Genomic DNA, 15492 nt, shown 5'->3' with positions numbered 1-15492 from the left:
TTCCTTTTTTGCACTTTTTGTTTCTTTTCTATTCCTTCCTTTTTCCCTTCCTTCCTTTTTCTTTCTTACCTCTCCCTTTTCATCTTGTCTTTCTCCATTTCTTTGTTTCCTTCCTTTCTCTCTCTCCCTTCTTTCCTTTATTTTTGTTTCTTCTTTTCTATTCTTTTTCCCTTCCTTCTCCCTTTTCTTCTCTCACCTTTCTCTTTTCTTTGTCTCCTTCCTTCCTTCATCCTCCTTCCCATTCCCTCTCTCCTTCCTTCCTTCCCTCCCTCCCTCTTCTCCCTCTCTCTTTTTCTTCATTCCCTTGGTTTTGGAAAGCAGGGCCCAAAGAAAGTGGATTGGCAGGAAAGGCCAACAAGCCGTAGCTCCTGAAAGCGTTAAAAGTTGTTTTTCCCCCCTCCTGAATTGCAATTTTTATTTTATTTTTATTTTTAATTTTTATTTGATTTATATGCCGCCCTTCTCCGGAGACTCAGGGCGGCTTACAGTGCGTTAAGCAATAGCCTTCATCCTTTTGTATATTTCTACAAAGTCAGCTTATTGCCCCCACAAACTGGGTCCTCATTTAACCTACCTTAGAAAGGATGGAAGGCTGAGTCAACCTTGAGCCTTGGCGAGATTCGAACTTGCAGTAATTGCAGGCAGCTGTGTTAATAACAGGATGCTATAAACCACTGTACTACCAAGGCTCCTAAGGCAATTACCAAGGCAATGAAAATCTCAAATTTTTCAAGAGAGAAATTTGATGTTACGAAAATGAAAAAAAAAAAAAAAAAAACCACATGGCGACGCTAATTTCTCCTAAAAAGTTGTGGAAGGGGTTTTGGCAGCATCCCCCCTCCCTATTCTGTCCCTCAAAGAGTTGATGGAGAAGCCTAAAGCAAGACCATCACTACTTTCAAAACAAGGAGAGGTTTTATTCGTGTGTTTTTTTTAAAAAAAAAATTAAATGCCAGAAGTAGTTAGAAGCCCCCAGCAGACACCAAAATTTTAAATAGGGCCTTGTCCGTCTTCAGTGGGAAACAAAATGTGCTCAAATCATTCAAGGAATGAAGCCCTCAAAAGCAACAAAAACATATATACCTAAAAGTAATTAAAAGTCAGCCTAAGATCCACGCAAGGCTGCAATTTCTTTCCAAGCGGCTGTAAAATAAAAGCATGAATTGCAAATAAGAGTTTGGAAGGAAAAAGAATAAGCAAAGGGACCTTCCTTAACGCAGCACAAGAGAGGCTGAAGTTTTGGTTCCGTCTTCTTTCTCACCCAAGTCACAGCACAACGTATTTTTCTCGGAAAATCCCTTCGGACAAACACTCTGGTCTTCCTCACTCTTCATCAGTCACGGGGGCGTGGATCTGCAAGGGGACCCACACAGAAAACAGGGTGGATTTGATTTAAATCGAGTTGATTTAAATCAGGATTTAAATCACTAGTAAAAAGGCTTGATTTAAATCAACTCGATTTAAATCATAATTTTTAAAGAGCAACTGTCATCTCTGCTACTCCTTTGACCCACTGTTGACTCACCGATAGTCCCAGTGTTGCAGAATATACAGCCTCCTGCTACATAACTCAGCCCCATTTCATGCTCAATAAACTAAATTGTTTATGTATCTTAAAGAGAAAACTATCTTACGATAGGTTTTTACCCCGTTTTTTATTAAAATAAATTCGATAAAAATCAAAAAAATCCGATTTAAATAAAAAAAAATCCGATTTAAATCAAAGAAATCCGATTTTTTTGATTTTTGTAAAAAAATCATTGATTTTTATCCACCCTGACAGAAAATCAGCGCCTTGCCTTTGTGCCCAAATGCGTACAGGTAGTCCTCGGCTTACGACCACGTGACGTTCCATCACTGGGAAAAAAAGTCGCACTTAACGACACTTCACGGCATCCCCTTGATCAAAATTTGAGCTTTTTGGCACCCAGCATGGTCCCAGATTCGGTTAACGACCATGGCAAAAAAAAAAAGGTGGTATAATTGAGCACAATTCACTTAACATCCGCATCTGTTAGCAAACGGAAATTTCCGAGCCGAATTGTGCAGGTAAGTCGAGGACTAAGTTTGGCACAAGAATGGATTCCCATAATCCTGACAGGCAGAGCTCAAAGAAAGGTGAAAATGCAGCAGGTGCTCCATAGAAAAACATATTCAAACCAAGACCCAAGTTTCTAGCCCTCAGGAACACCGTTCAGCCTTTGCTCTGCTTCTTTCCCGCACTCTTCCTCAAAACCATTTTGTCTGTCCCAGTATTATATTTTAAGCACGTTGTTGCATCCAAAACAGAAAAAGAAAAGAAAAAAAATAACCCCACGTGGCTTAATTGCGGATTTGTGATACCAAATTTTTGATTCCGTCTCGATCCCGTTTCACATTTCTGGATCCAAATTCTGAAGTTTGAATGAACTCTTCAGCCAGAGCGGACTTCAACTCCCAGAATCCTCAGGTTAGAGACTGAGGAATTCTGGGAGTTGTAGTCTGGAGGTTTTGTTTTTTGTTTTTTATATGCGGAAGTCAAATCAACACTCACCCCTCGAGCGATCGCTGGCCAAGCGAAAGCCATGACGATTTCATCGCTGTTACTTGGTGCCCGTTCCAGGTTCCATACTGTCAGGGAATCAAAAGTCGACTTCACACCCACTTCCCGTTCCTGGTGGGGGGGGTGGAAGAGGGGGGCAGAAAAGAGGATGCTGTTGGCGGGGAGCACTGGATTTATTTGCCCCCCTTCTTTACAGCTTTAGAAACTAGGGAGGGTGTCTTGTGAGCCTCTCGCCCTGCCTGTTATACATCTGAGGGTTATGCTGTCTCTTTATCTGACAGGGTCTCTTTGCTCCTTCTCCCAAGGTCTTCCCCACATATCCTTGCACAACCTAACACATTCTGAACTCTTTCCATAGATCTAGATTCTCTCTCCCCCCCACCAACCTCTTTTACAACCTGAGAAACTAGGGAGGGTCCCTTCTGAAATTCTTTCTCCTTTCATTATGCAGCTGAGGGCTCAGCTGCCTCTTATCTGATGTTCCTTGGCAGCCTTTCTTTGCCCTGTCTTCCCCACATACCATTCCAGGAACAAACCTTGGATGTTAGGCCTAAATTGGCCTCTTCCAGCACTAACCCGACATATCCTTTCGGAAGACAGCTTTCCTTCCCCTTCAAGCTTCGGCCACGGAAGGACACCGAGGCCTCTCCTGGATTGGGTGAAAGGTAGGAAAGAAACCACAGCGATGAAATGCAAACAGGCTGTGGCTGCATTCCCAAGACCTCCTCTTTTTCCCATAGCACACTAACCACAATAAAAATGCAAGAACTGAATCAAAACACCCTGAATCAAAACGCACACAAGATAGGATGTTTGCTCTATTATTATTATTATTATTATTAGATGGTTATCCTCCTAAATATAATTCTCCGACATGAAGATCAAGTTGATGAGTTGATCCATGTTCTGGATTCGTACTAAATGCAAGGGTTTCAAAGCTAAAGAGACCGGATCAGCCGGATTAAAAAAAATCACAAACATAAATTAAGATTAACGTTCCATCTATTTAGTACGTAGTGTGAATGCAGCGCCTAGGTTGCACCAAACCTAGCCACTAGCCTTCAATTCTGGTGGCCTTTTTCTTTCTGCTGGACACCGGGGATATAGATAGATAGATAGATAGATAGATAGATAGATAGATAGATAGATAGATAGATAGATAGATGATAGGTAGGTAGGTAGGTAGATAGATAGATAGAGATGATAGATAGATGGATGATAGGTAGGTAGGTAGGTAGGTAGATAGATAGATAGATAGATAGATAGATTATAGGTAGATATGTAGGTAGATGATAGATAGATAGATAGATGATAGGTAGGTAGGTAGGTAGATAGATGATAGGTAGGTAGGTAGGTAGATAGATAGAGATGATAGATAGATGGATGATAGGTAGGTAGGTAGGTAGGTAGGTAGATAGATAGATAGATAGATAGATAGATAGATAGATAGATTATAGGTAGGTAGATATGTAGGTAGATGATAGATAGATGATAGGTAGGTAGGTAGGTAGAGATAGGTAGGTAGGTAGGTAGGTAGGTAGATAGATAGATAGATAGATGAGGATAGATAGTAAAAGGTAGATAGATGATAGATAGTAGAGGATAGATATAGATAGCTCAGATAGATAGATAGATAGATGATAGTAGAGGATAGATGATTGATAGATAAATAGATGATAAATAGATGATAGATAAATAGAGGATAGATAGAGGATAAATAGTAGAGGATAAATGATAGATAGTAAAGGATAGATAGATGATAGATAGTAGAGGATAGATATAGATAGCTCATAGATAGATGATAGTTGAGGATAGATGATTGATAGATAGATAAATAGAGGATAGATAAATAGAGGATAAATAGTAGATGATATAGATGATAGATAGTAGAGGATATAGATAGCTCATAGATAGATAGATGATAGAGGATAGATAGTAGAGGATAGATAGATGATAGAGTAGAGGATAGATGATAGATAGATGAGAGCAATGATAGATAAATGATGATAGATAGATAGTAGAGGATAGATAGATGATAAAGATGATAGATAGATGGATGATAGATAGATAGGAGCCTTGGTGGTGCAGTGGACTAAAGTGCTGTTAAGTAGCACTTAGCTGCCAGCTGCCTGCAATTACTGCGAGTTCAAATCTCACCAGGCGCAAGGTTGACTCAGCCTTCCATCCTTCCGAGGTGGGTAAAATGAGGACCCGGATTGTGGGGGGCAATAAGATGACTTTGTATAAAAGAAAAGAACACCGCTTGGGGGGAGCCGAAAGCCCTACTAAGCAGGTAGATACAAAAGTACGAAGGCTGTTGCTTAAAAGCATTGTAAGCCGCCCTGAGTCTCCGGAGAAGGGCGGCATATAAATCCAACCAATAAATAAATAAATAAATAAATAAATGATAAGATTATAGATAGAGAGCAATGATAGATAAACAGATAGAGGGATAGATATAGATAGATAGATTGATAAAAATGGGGGGGGTTGGAATTGATGGTCATGTCTTGGAAAGCCCCCCCCTTAGTTTAAATTTGGGGGTGTTGGTTTTGAGGCAGGGACCAGATTCTACAGTGGGAATACATAAAGGGACAAATAATAATCTCCTTTTTCGCCTCCGCATTTTTTTTTTTTTTAATTTTGATTTATATGCCGCCCTTCTCCGGAGACTCAGGGGGGCTTACAATGCGCTAAGCAATAGCCTTCATACTTTTGTATATTTTATACAAAGTCAGCTTATTGCCCCCACAAACTGGGTCCTCATTTTACCTACCTTAGAAAGGATGGAAGGCTGAGTCGACCTTGAGCCTGGCGAGATTCGAACCCTGCAGTAATTGCAGGCAGCTGGTCTTAATAAGCTTAATAACAGGGTGCCTTAAACCCCTGTACTACCAAGGCTCCTTTTTAAAAAATGCGATAGGATGGGAGGCGTTTGAGAGGCACCCCAAACGTTTCCAGGACACCAGAGGTCCCCACTGGAAAACCATAAGCCAGGATTAAACTTCAAACCTGCATGCAAAGGAAGAGCTGCTCCCCACCGACCCACTTTTTTTTCTTTTCCCCTCCGCCTTGGGCAGCTGGGAAGAAAGGCGGACTTCAACTCCCAGCATTTGCTGGCTGGGGGGATCACGGGAGTGGAAGTCGTGATTCACACAACAACACGACAATCCCGGGTTCCCCAGGCGGAGTCCCAGAAGGGCCGGTGTCCCAGTGCTCATGCTGGGTCGCATCCTGGCCGGCCAGGCAGCCAGGCAAACAAACATGGGTGTTGTAGTCCCGTCCCGTCCCCCTGAACTGGGGTTGCAACGTCCCCCAAACTGGAGGGCGCAGGTTGCAGAAGCCTCCTCCTCCTCCCGGGCATCTTTTGCGCGCCAGGGAGCCAGGAAGGGCCTTGCAAGCCCCGAGCGGCCTTGGCTGCTGCAGCCGCGCGTGCCTACCCTCTGGCGCCTCTGGATGGCGGCGGACGGCGGGCGCAAAGTAGCGCGCCACGGCGGCGGGCCCGTCGTGCTGGATGGAACAAGGGAGGAGGTGCAGCGGGTCTCGGGGAGCCCCCGGCAGGGAAGCCAACGCCAGCCGCGCCACCTCCCGCTCCGCCCCGGCCATTTGCACAGCTTCCCGCGCTGCACGCCGCCTCCGCCCCGGCCAGGGATCCACCCCCAGGTGGGAAGGAAGGAAGGAGGGAGGAGTTTCTCCCTCGCGCAGGGATCCACCACCCCCCCGGTGGGTGGGAGGGAGGGAGGAGATCCTCCCTACTCACCTGAGGCATCCACCCCCAGGTGGGTAGGAGAGATCCTCCATCACACAGGGATCCAGCCCTGGGCGGGAGTGAGGTCCTCACTCAGAGATCCACCCCCAGGTGGGTAGGAGAGATCCTCCCTCGCCCAGGGATCCACACCAGTGGGAATGAGGAAGAGCTCCTCACCCAGGGATCCACCCCCAGGTGGGTGGAAGAGATCCTACCTCACCCAGGGATCCACCCCAGTGGGAGTGAGGTCCTCACTCAGAGATCCACCCTCAGGTGGGTAGGAGAGATCCTCCCTCGCTCAGGGATCCACCCCAGTGGGAGTGAGGTCCTCACTCAGAGATCCACCCCCAGGAGGTGGGAGAGATCCTCTCTCGCCCAGGGATCCACCCCAGTGGGAGTGAGGGGAGGTCCTAACTCAGGGATCTACCCCCAGGAGGTGGGAGAGATCCTCCCTTGCCCAGGGATCCACCCCAGTGGGAGTGAGGGGAGACCCTCACCCAGGGATCCACCCCCAGGTGGGTAGGAGATTCTCCCTCACCCAGGGATCTACCCCAGTGGGAGTGAGGGGAGGTCCTCACTCATAGATCCACCCCCAGGTGGGTAGGAGATTCTCCCTCAACCCAGGGATCCACCTGAGTGGGAGTGATGAAGAGATCCTCACTCAGGGATCTACCCCCAGGAGGTGGGAGAGATCCTCCCTTGCCCAGGGATCCATCCCAGTGGGAGTGAGGGAAGATCCTCACCCAGGGATCCACCCCCAGGTGGGTAGGAGATTCTCCCTCACCCAGGGATCCACCCCTGGGTGGCAGTGACAAAGAGATCCTCACCCAGGGGTCCACTCCCAGGAGGTGGGAGAGATCCTCCCTCGCCCAGGGATCCACAGCAGTGGGAGTGAGGATGAGCTCCTCACCCAGGGATCCACCCCCGGATGGGTGGAAGAGATCCTACCTCACCCAGGGATCCACCCCAGTGGGAGTGAGGGGGAAATCTTCCCTCGCCCAGGGATCTACTCCCCCGCCCGGGAGGGAGGGATCCTTAAGCTAACATAAAGGAAAACCGTAGGGCTGGGGAATTCTGGGAGTTGAAGTCCAGCTGTCTTAAAGTGTCCATATTTTGAAAAAAAAACACAACTCTAAATCAAAGCAATCGCTTTCCGCGGAACTTTATTTGATCTGGTTTTTGCACAACGCATGAATCCGACCGTGAAACAGGCGGCTTTCTCACTCAGCCTGAGGTAACAACACTAAGCAACTATCTTAGCCTGTTGTGCGATTCGGACTATCCCATCAAGCCACAACTGATCGTAGATTTGAGTGCTACGCATCGCTCCGTTCCCCCGTTTCTCCTCCACTTATTTCACAGGGATCCAATCTTGGTCACTTTTGTGGACTTCAACTCCCAGAATTCCCCAGCCGACATGACTTCCTGCTGCTGCTGACTCCGCCCCAGCTATGGAGCCACCCCTCCCTCGGGAAATCCTCCCTCGGAATTCTGGGAGTTGAAGTCCACAGGTCTTAAAGTAGCCAAGGTTGGGGACCCCTGCTCTGGCCTACGTCAAATCTAAATGCAAAACTCCCCAAATATCTTCCTCCTCCGCTGTCCAATTTACCACATTGAGGTTGCAAAAGATGTATTTTTTTATTGGGAACATTTGGGAGAAATGTTAGAATTCCACCCAAAGGCAGGTAAGAGTGACAGTCCTGTCCCCACCAGCTTCCCCTTCATCCACAGGAGCGTTGCGGTGTCAGCTGCCCTTCACCAGACTCTGCAAATAGTGGTTAAGCGAGGGAAGGAGCTTCCAGTTGTCGGTTCGGATGCTCACCCGGCCCGCATCGTCCACACTCCGCACCTTTAGCAGGATGTGATCCCGAGGCGGTAAAGTCAGGGCGATCCTATACTCGTCGCCTTCCTCAGCCAGGATGTACCTGCCAAATTGCTCACGCACTAAGCCTTCTAAGGACCGGGGCGGCAGGGACCAAACGGTGAGGCTCTCGGCATGCGCGTCTTTGGCGTCGGGGTGCAGGCACTGCCAGAGCACCTCAAAAAGTTGGCAACATTTCTCTGAAGACCAGTCAGGCACTGGCAGGGGTAGGAAAAGATCCGGAAAGGCCACTTCCAGGTTTTCAAGCCGACTCCAACGCGTCAATCCATCTTGCGTCGTGTAAAGGGCAGAAACATTTATCCGCGTCGGGTACGGGCAATGTGGTTGTAACGACAGCCTCACTGTTGGGGACGAGCGATGCGCAGAAAGGCACGGAATGCAGAGTTCAGGCACCGGCTCGTAATGCCGGCTGGTGCAAGTGAACCGAAGCACCACGCAGAGGAGGAGGTCGTAGGGAGGCGTGCCAGGCCCCGCGTGGACCAGCCGGTACGCCAAACTGAGCCGTGAGGGAGAGCGGTCCACCAGCAACCACTGGCAGTAGCCGTCCACCTCCTGCTCGGCGGGAGGAACTGCGGGGGTGTCCCCTGTAATCTCGACACGCTGCAGCTTCAAAGGGGCTGGATCCACTGAGTGGACCGTCAACGCAGCGACAAAACTCTCGCTGTCGGCAACGATGGACGAGGATAGCGACCGAGTCTTGATGGAACCTTCGGGGACCAGGACGGATCTTAATTTTTCACCAGAAAGGTTGGTGAGTAGGGTGTAATAAAAGCCAGCTCGGTCTTGGACATCGACATCTGTGTGGCTCAGGGAGATGGCATGCAGGAGAGCCGCCAGCTGGGACAGGGCAGGCGAGGGGTGAAGCACCATCAGGTTCCGGCAAACGCTGAGTAGGATCTGGCCAGAGCGCCAATCCCCGAGTTTCCCCGAGGCGACCAGACGAGCTAAGAAGTGCATGGTGCTCACTTGGGGAACTTCCTTCTCCTTCGCCAGCCGGGCTAAAATCTTGAGATGCCAACTTAAGTCTTCCTCTTGCAAGGGGACACTCACAACAAATTCTTGCAGGGCCTGGGCGAGGGTCTTGGCCCAGCTGGACTCATCCAGCATCTTCCACGTCTCATCCAACAGATTGATGATGTTTGGGGCCAAGGTGCAGTTGTGACGGTAGAGATCTAGCAGGCACCGGGTCAGTTCCGTCATGGGCTGGGCCTGCGAGCCAAAATATTGGGCAAAAATGAAGGCTGCTTGGAAGAAAAGCCGTGTGGCGTCCAATCCTCCGTCTCGGGCCACTAGGCCTCCAAGAGCCAGGACATGCTCCAGGAGATAACCTGCCCCACGTTCAGCACTGGGCCCCTCGTTCTCCACGCACACGAGGCACAGCAAATTCATCCGGGCCAGGACGGTCCCCTGATCTTGGAAGAACCCGGGAAATAGACCCGAGGTAGTGCGCGGTGTGAGCAGAACTGGCAGCTGCTCATCGGTTCCCGAGACCAACGGTCGGTTTTCGGGGAAGTGCAAAAGACAATCCAAGTAGAAAAGCTTCACGGCGTCCGGGAGAGCCGGGTGCTGTGCCAGTCCCACCAGGTGCCGCAAGAGGAAGGACTCGTCCTCGGCGGTGAAGAGACTATCGGTGAACAGCGATTTCAGCTGCAGGATGGCGTGTTCCAGAGTCACGCTGGCCGTGCCGAAGAGACGCGCCAGCTGGGCTTTGAAAATCGCGGGCGATTGGGTGCGCACGACGCTGACCGCCTGAGCCAGATGGCACAAGAGGTGGCTCTGTGCCGCGGAGGTTAAGAGATAGCTGCTCTCCAGAAGCGCCGAGAGCACCAATTTTAGCTCCTTGAGGTCTGCTGCGGATGGCAAGAGGACCAGCTGATCGAGGGCCGCTGGCGAGAGCTTGCCAACTTCCTTTGTAGCCTCCCACATCAGCTCTCCGTTGCTTGCCAGAAGGTCCCCCAGGCAACCTTGTCCATTCCGGGCCAGGAGGAAGATGGCGTTCCGCAGCGCCATGCTATACAGCAAGGTGTAACCCTGGTGGACGCTCGAGACCTCCTGCTGTTGCAGAGACCGCAGGATCTCCAGCCGGTGCAACAGGAACCCCGAGTAGCAGGTCTCCAGTTCTCGAAGGCACTCGCAAGCCGCGGCACGGATAGGCCGCTCGACGACTCCCCCGCGGCTGTCGTTTGGGTCGGACAGCAGATGGAGCAGTATGCAGAGCAGTTCATGCGACGTCGGGCAGTCTTCACCCAGGCTGTCGGTCGCCACCAGGACCGTTTCTGCGGCGAAGAGCAGGGAGCAACGGAGGCCGATGTGTTTGGGGGAGACGCTCAGCTGGGCAAAGAGGGAGAGGAGGGAGGCTGCAGCTTCCTGACCCGCCTTGGCATCGGGGCACAGCAGGTTGGGATACTCCAAGAATAAAGACAGGATCGAGAGCTGCAAGAGAAGAAAAAGAGCTGTCGGGGACGATGGGGAGGAATATCGAGGCCGCCAAAAATGATGAGCTCGATTGCAGTGTTTCTGAACCTCAGTAGCTGCAAGAGGGATGGACTTTGACTCCCAGAATTCTCCAGTTAGCATGCATTAAGATTGATGGACTTCAATTCCCAGAATTCCCCAGCCAGCGTGCTTTAAGATGGCTGGACTTCCACTCTCAGAGCTGCCCAGGGCCTTCTGGGAATTGAAATCCACCCTCCTAAAGTTGCACATACTATTTCTGTAACCTAAACGAAGGGTGTTGGCATACCTTGATGGCTTCCCCCAGCTTTTCGCTCCGCAATTCATTCAACAGGTCGGCCGCCAAAGTGTCCCCAGCCCCGTGGGATAAGAGGAACGCAGTGGGGGACAGCCGGAAAGCCTCAACGGTAGCAGTCCAGCTCTCTCCGCCTCTTGACCCCATAGCGAAAACTGGGAGACAGGTAAGGAAAAAAAAAGGCAAAATCAGAGATTGTTACAGGAAGGAAGCTAGCAGGTCTCTGCTAAAAGTACAGGCAGTCCTCAACTTACAACGGTCTGTTTAGTGACCGTCTGAAGTTACGGCGACCCTGAAGTGACTTATGACCGTTTTTCAGAGTTACGACCTTTGCAGCACCCTTATGACGTGATCGAAAATTCAGACGCTTGGCCACTGGTTCGTACTTATGACCGTCGCACTGTCCCTGGAGTCATGTGATCCACATTTGCGACCATCAGATGCTTGGCAACTGACTCACATTTATGTCCAGACGCGTGATTCCCTTTTGCGACCTTCGGACAAGCAAAGTCAATGAGGAAAGGCAGATTCACTGAACCACCGGGTTACTCGCTTATCAACTTGCAAGTGATTCGCTTAACAACGGTTGCAAAGAAAGGTCATCAAACGGGGTGAAAAACTCAATGCATGTCTCACTTCACATTGAAAGGTTGGGCTCCGTCGTGGTCATAAATTGAGGACTACCGATGGTCGGTTTGGGATCCGATCCAGCCAGCAAATTTCAATGCCAGGACACTGAAATGTCCTACTTGAAGGTGGCCCAGTGGCTAAGACGCTGAGCTCGTCCATTAGAAAGGTCGGCAGTTCAGCGGTTTGAATCCCTAGTACAGGTCTCTTGCATGGAGCAGGGGGTTGGACTAGATGACCTCCAAGGTCCCTTCCAACACTGTTACTGTTGTTATTATTATTGGTTAATCTTTAGTGAGATTCACAGCCTTTGAGGCTGGTTAATAGATCAGCAGCTAGAGTCCTAACCAAGGACCTAATTATTATTATTTTTATAATTATAATTATAATATAATAATTAATTATTATATAATAATTAATTATAAATTATTATTATTATTATTAGTAGTAGTAGTAGTAATCTCGCTTCGGATTTGTTTGCGCGGACGATCGACACCTAGATTGCGCAAGGGAGGGAGTCGATCGCGGGAGATCCGCGCGTGCGCCCCGGAGGGATCCAGCAGCTGGACAAACCCCCCCCCACCATCCCCGGAGGCGCCCGCGGGCGCCCAAGATTTCTCCTATGTTCCCAAGCAAATGCAACCCAGGTTCTGGATCGGCTGATAGGAGCGACAGGTGGGCCAGGTGAGCCCAGGGTCTCTCCCCCACTGCCCTGCCCCCTCCCCAAGCCCCTTCCCCGGTTTCAGACCCATCCCTCGCTTCTCTGGACCCCACCCAAGGTCGGGGGGGGGGTTTGGTGGATCCCGGGACAGAAATCTGCAAATTTCCAAAGGCTTTGCTCGCCTTTGCAATGTAGCCCCCGGCCCGGGAAGACCCCCGAGGCCTGCAGACGCCTCCCGGGCCCTTGATGCACCGAGGCCAGGCTGCTTTCCTCGCCCCCCGCCCCCCAAAAGCCCCCCCAACCCCCCCAATCTCGACCTGGCCGCCGCTGCTCGCTTGCAGATCACTACCGCCTCCGCCGCTTCCGTGTTCTTCCGCAGTGGCCGCCAGAGGGCGCGCGAGGAACGGAGAACCCGGCCAAGTGGGATTTCCCACGCAGGAATTAATTCAGATTTAAAAAAAATAAAAATTAAATTTAAATTATTTTTTTAAATAAATAAAGAGAATTTAGTGGTTCCCGCGGCATCCGTTGCTCCTTGAAAAGGAGATGAAAAATGTGATTAAGAAAATATTGCAATGACTAGGAGTAATAATAATAATAATGAATATGAACACACCTGCAATTAAAGGAAAGGAGGAATCTGATTTATAGTTTTATATGGGAGTTATTTGATCAATGGTTTAGGGAATAAATAGGCAAATTAGAAATAAAAGCCGAGGAGTGAAATAATCGAAAACTTATTACAAAGTCAAATAAGCTAAGAAGGGAAATGTTATAATAGGAGATACGTTATTATAATGTTATTATATATTTATATTATATGTTATTATATATTTTTATTTATTTATTTATTTATTATATTTCTATACCGCCTTTCTCCCGTAGGACTCAAGGCGGTGTACAGTCAGGAAAAATATAGATACACAAACATCACAAAATATATTATATGTATGTAATATATATATAATATACATATATTATTTGTTATTATATATTTATATTATATGTTATTATATATTTATATTATATATATATATTATGTTATTATATGTTATTATGTATTAGTATTAATTCCGAGAATAGATATACATAATGAACACGGTTGATTTTTAATGGTTAAATCGATTTTAATGGTAATTGCACAAAAACTGTGTATCCAGATGACATTCATGTTTAATGAAAGATGAAATGTTTCTATTAAAAGAAAACTAAAAATTAAAAAAAAAAAGAAAAGAAAAAAAGGCATCGCTTGGGGGCACCAACGCGGCCTGAATGTATGAATACAGGCAGTCCTCGACTTATGACCACAATTAAGCCCAACATTTCTGTTGTTAAGTGAAAAATGTGTTAAAATGACTTTGGCCCTGTTTTACTCTTCTTCACTGAGTCGATAAGCGAATAATCCGATGGTTAAGTGAATTTGGACTTCTTCCTCCTTGACTTGGCTAGTCAGAAGGTTGCCAAAGCGGATGGGACCTTGGGACACCGGCCACCGTTGTAAATATGAGTCAGCGGCCAAGCGTCTGAATTTTGATCGCGTGACCGCGGGGCCTGACTAGGTGGCTCAGTGGATAAGACGCCGAGCTTGTCGGTCAGAAAGGTCAGCAGTTCCGGCGGTTCGAATCCCTAGTACAGATCTCCTGCGTGGAGCAGGGGGTTGGACTGGATGACCTCCAAGGTCCCTTCCCACTCGGTTACTGTTACTGCATGCTGCAACGGTCGTAAGTGTGACTTTTCCAGTGCCGTCATAACTTTGAACGGTTACTAAATGAAAGTCGAGGACAACCTGTATTTCAGGTGGAGTTAGATAAATATTAAATCGGTTACTTTGCAACCTCAACTTCAGAAAAAAGGCTTCCCAGCTCATTAAGAGGATAATGTATGTATGAAGCCTTTTTTGAGAGTCATCTCTATGCTGGCCTTAAAACCGTAATAATCTCTTTATTCCTTCACTTCCCAGTTTGCATCTTATAAGGATACTGTTTTTGAATGCCACGCCTCTGTTTATTTCTTGCTGGAAAATATTCTGCCATATTTTAATCCGTTTCAGACTTTGCCCCATTAGGTTTCAGGTGTGAACGTAACTGCTTTGCAACCCAGAAACCAGACATTGCTCTAAACCAGTGTTTCTCAATCTTGGAAGCTTGAAGATGGATGGACTTCAACTCCCAGAATCCCCCAGCCAGCAGCGCTGGCTGGGGGATTCTGGGAGTTGAAGTCCACCCATCTTCAAGCTACCCAAGGTTGAGAAACACTGCTCCAAACCATTGGTGGTTTAACTGTGGTCTGTTGAACAAACCCCCATTTGACTGGGTTACCCAAATGTCCTGGATCTGGACAGCAGCCCTCGACATACAAGGGTTTGTTTAGCGATGGTTATAAGTCAGTGATGGCCAGCCATTTTGGCCCAAACCAGAATGTGTGTCCATGTCCGTGAGAGACCAGCTGGCTGGCGTGGGCATGCCTATTTTTGGTCCGTTTTGGGGCTGTTTTCAGGCTGTTTTCAAGGCCATTTTTCGGCCGTTTTCCAAGCTGTTCTCGGGTCGTTTTTCGGGCTGTTTTTCAAAAAACAGCCTGAAAATAGCCTGAAAAACGGCCTGTTTTTTTGGCTGGATTTGGCCATTTTTGGGGACATTTTCCGGTTGTTTTCCGGTGCTCCAGTGCCTGCAAAGATCAGCTGGCCGGTGCAGACATGCCTGATTTTTGACTGTTTTTGGCCATTTCTCGGGCTGTTTATCAGGCTGTTTTCCAGGCCATTTTCGGGCCATTTTTTGGACTATTTTCAGGCCATTTTTCAGGCTGTTCTTGGGTCGTTTTTTGGTCCGTTTTTAGGCTGTTTTCCGGGCCATTTTCTGGACCACTTTCAAAAAACGGCCTGAAAATAGCCCAAAAAATGGCCTGTTTTTTTGGCCGGATTTGGCCATTTTTTGAGCCATTTTCCAGTTGTTTTCCGGTGCTCCAGTGCCTGCAAAGATCAGCTGGCTGGTGCACACATGCCTGATTTTTGGCCGTTTTTGGCCATTTCTCGGGCTGTTTATCAGGCTGTTTTCAAGGCCATTTTCGGGCCATTTTTTGGACTATTTTCAGGCCATTTTTCAGGCTGTTCTTGGGTCATTTTTTGGTCTGTTTTTACGCTGTTTTCCGGGCCGTTTTCTGGGCCATTTTTCGAAAAACTGCATGAAAATAGCCTGAAAAATGGCCTGTTTTTTCGGCTAGATTTTGCCATTTTTCAAGCCATTTTCTGGCTGTTTTCCGGTGCTCCAGTGCCCGCAAAGACCAGCTG

The 15492-nt window shown here is 48.1% G+C and overlaps 2 protein-coding genes across 3 annotated transcripts in view; both read right to left on the bottom strand.

Moving 5' to 3' along the window:
* Positions 1–896: 896 nt before the first annotated feature.
* Positions 897–6218, bottom strand: RNASEH2C (ribonuclease H2 subunit C). The gene is made up of 4 exons (XM_034424438.3): positions 5983–6218; positions 3079–3191; positions 2534–2653; positions 897–1353 (listed from the first exon to the last, which is right to left on the bottom strand). Exons 1-4 carry the CDS (start codon positions 6146–6148, stop codon positions 1324–1326), a joined length of 429 nt encoding a protein of 142 aa, XP_034280329.1. The 5' UTR covers positions 6149–6218; the 3' UTR covers positions 897–1323.
* Positions 6219–7427: 1209 nt separating this feature from the next.
* Positions 7428–15492, bottom strand: part of AP5B1 (adaptor related protein complex 5 subunit beta 1) — a 137245-nt gene continuing 129180 nt past the window's right edge. Inside the window, exons 1-3 of one of the 2 annotated variants that reach the window (XM_034424432.3) lie at positions 12527–12593; positions 10916–11076; positions 7428–10605 (exon numbers count right to left, since the gene is read on the bottom strand). In XM_034424432.3, the coding sequence (XP_034280323.2) occupies positions 8035–10605; positions 10916–11068 (2724 nt within the window). In that variant the 5' untranslated portion in view covers positions 11069–11076; positions 12527–12593 and the 3' untranslated portion in view covers positions 7428–8034. Of the gene's footprint in view, positions 10606–10915; positions 11077–12526; positions 12594–15492 lie in introns of those variants that run through there. The other variant, XM_034424430.3, reaches the window with a different exon arrangement.

Source organism: Pantherophis guttatus, chromosome 18 (genome assembly GCF_059756535.1).
Source record: "Pantherophis guttatus breed Tessera chromosome 18, ASM5975653v1, whole genome shotgun sequence".
NCBI lineage: Eukaryota > Metazoa > Chordata > Lepidosauria > Squamata > Colubridae > Pantherophis > Pantherophis guttatus.
The sequence above is the reverse complement of the archived record's forward strand: the minus strand, read 5'-3'. Positions and strand labels throughout refer to the sequence as shown.

Bases quoted from the DNA above. Each gene is read 5' to 3' on its own strand.
- RNASEH2C (XM_034424438.3), bottom strand. From the start codon at position 6,148: ATGGCCGGGGCGGAGCGGGAGGTGGCGCGGCTGGCGTTGGCTTCCCTG. The intron at 3,192-5,982 runs GTAGGCACGCGC...CACCCAATCCAG, and splicing joins CCATCCAGAGGCGCCAGAGG to GAGAGGCCTCGGTGTCCTTC. The intron at 2,654-3,078 runs GTTTGTTCCTGG...CCCCCCCACCAG, and splicing joins ATTTAGGCCTAACATCCAAG to GAACGGGAAGTGGGTGTGAA.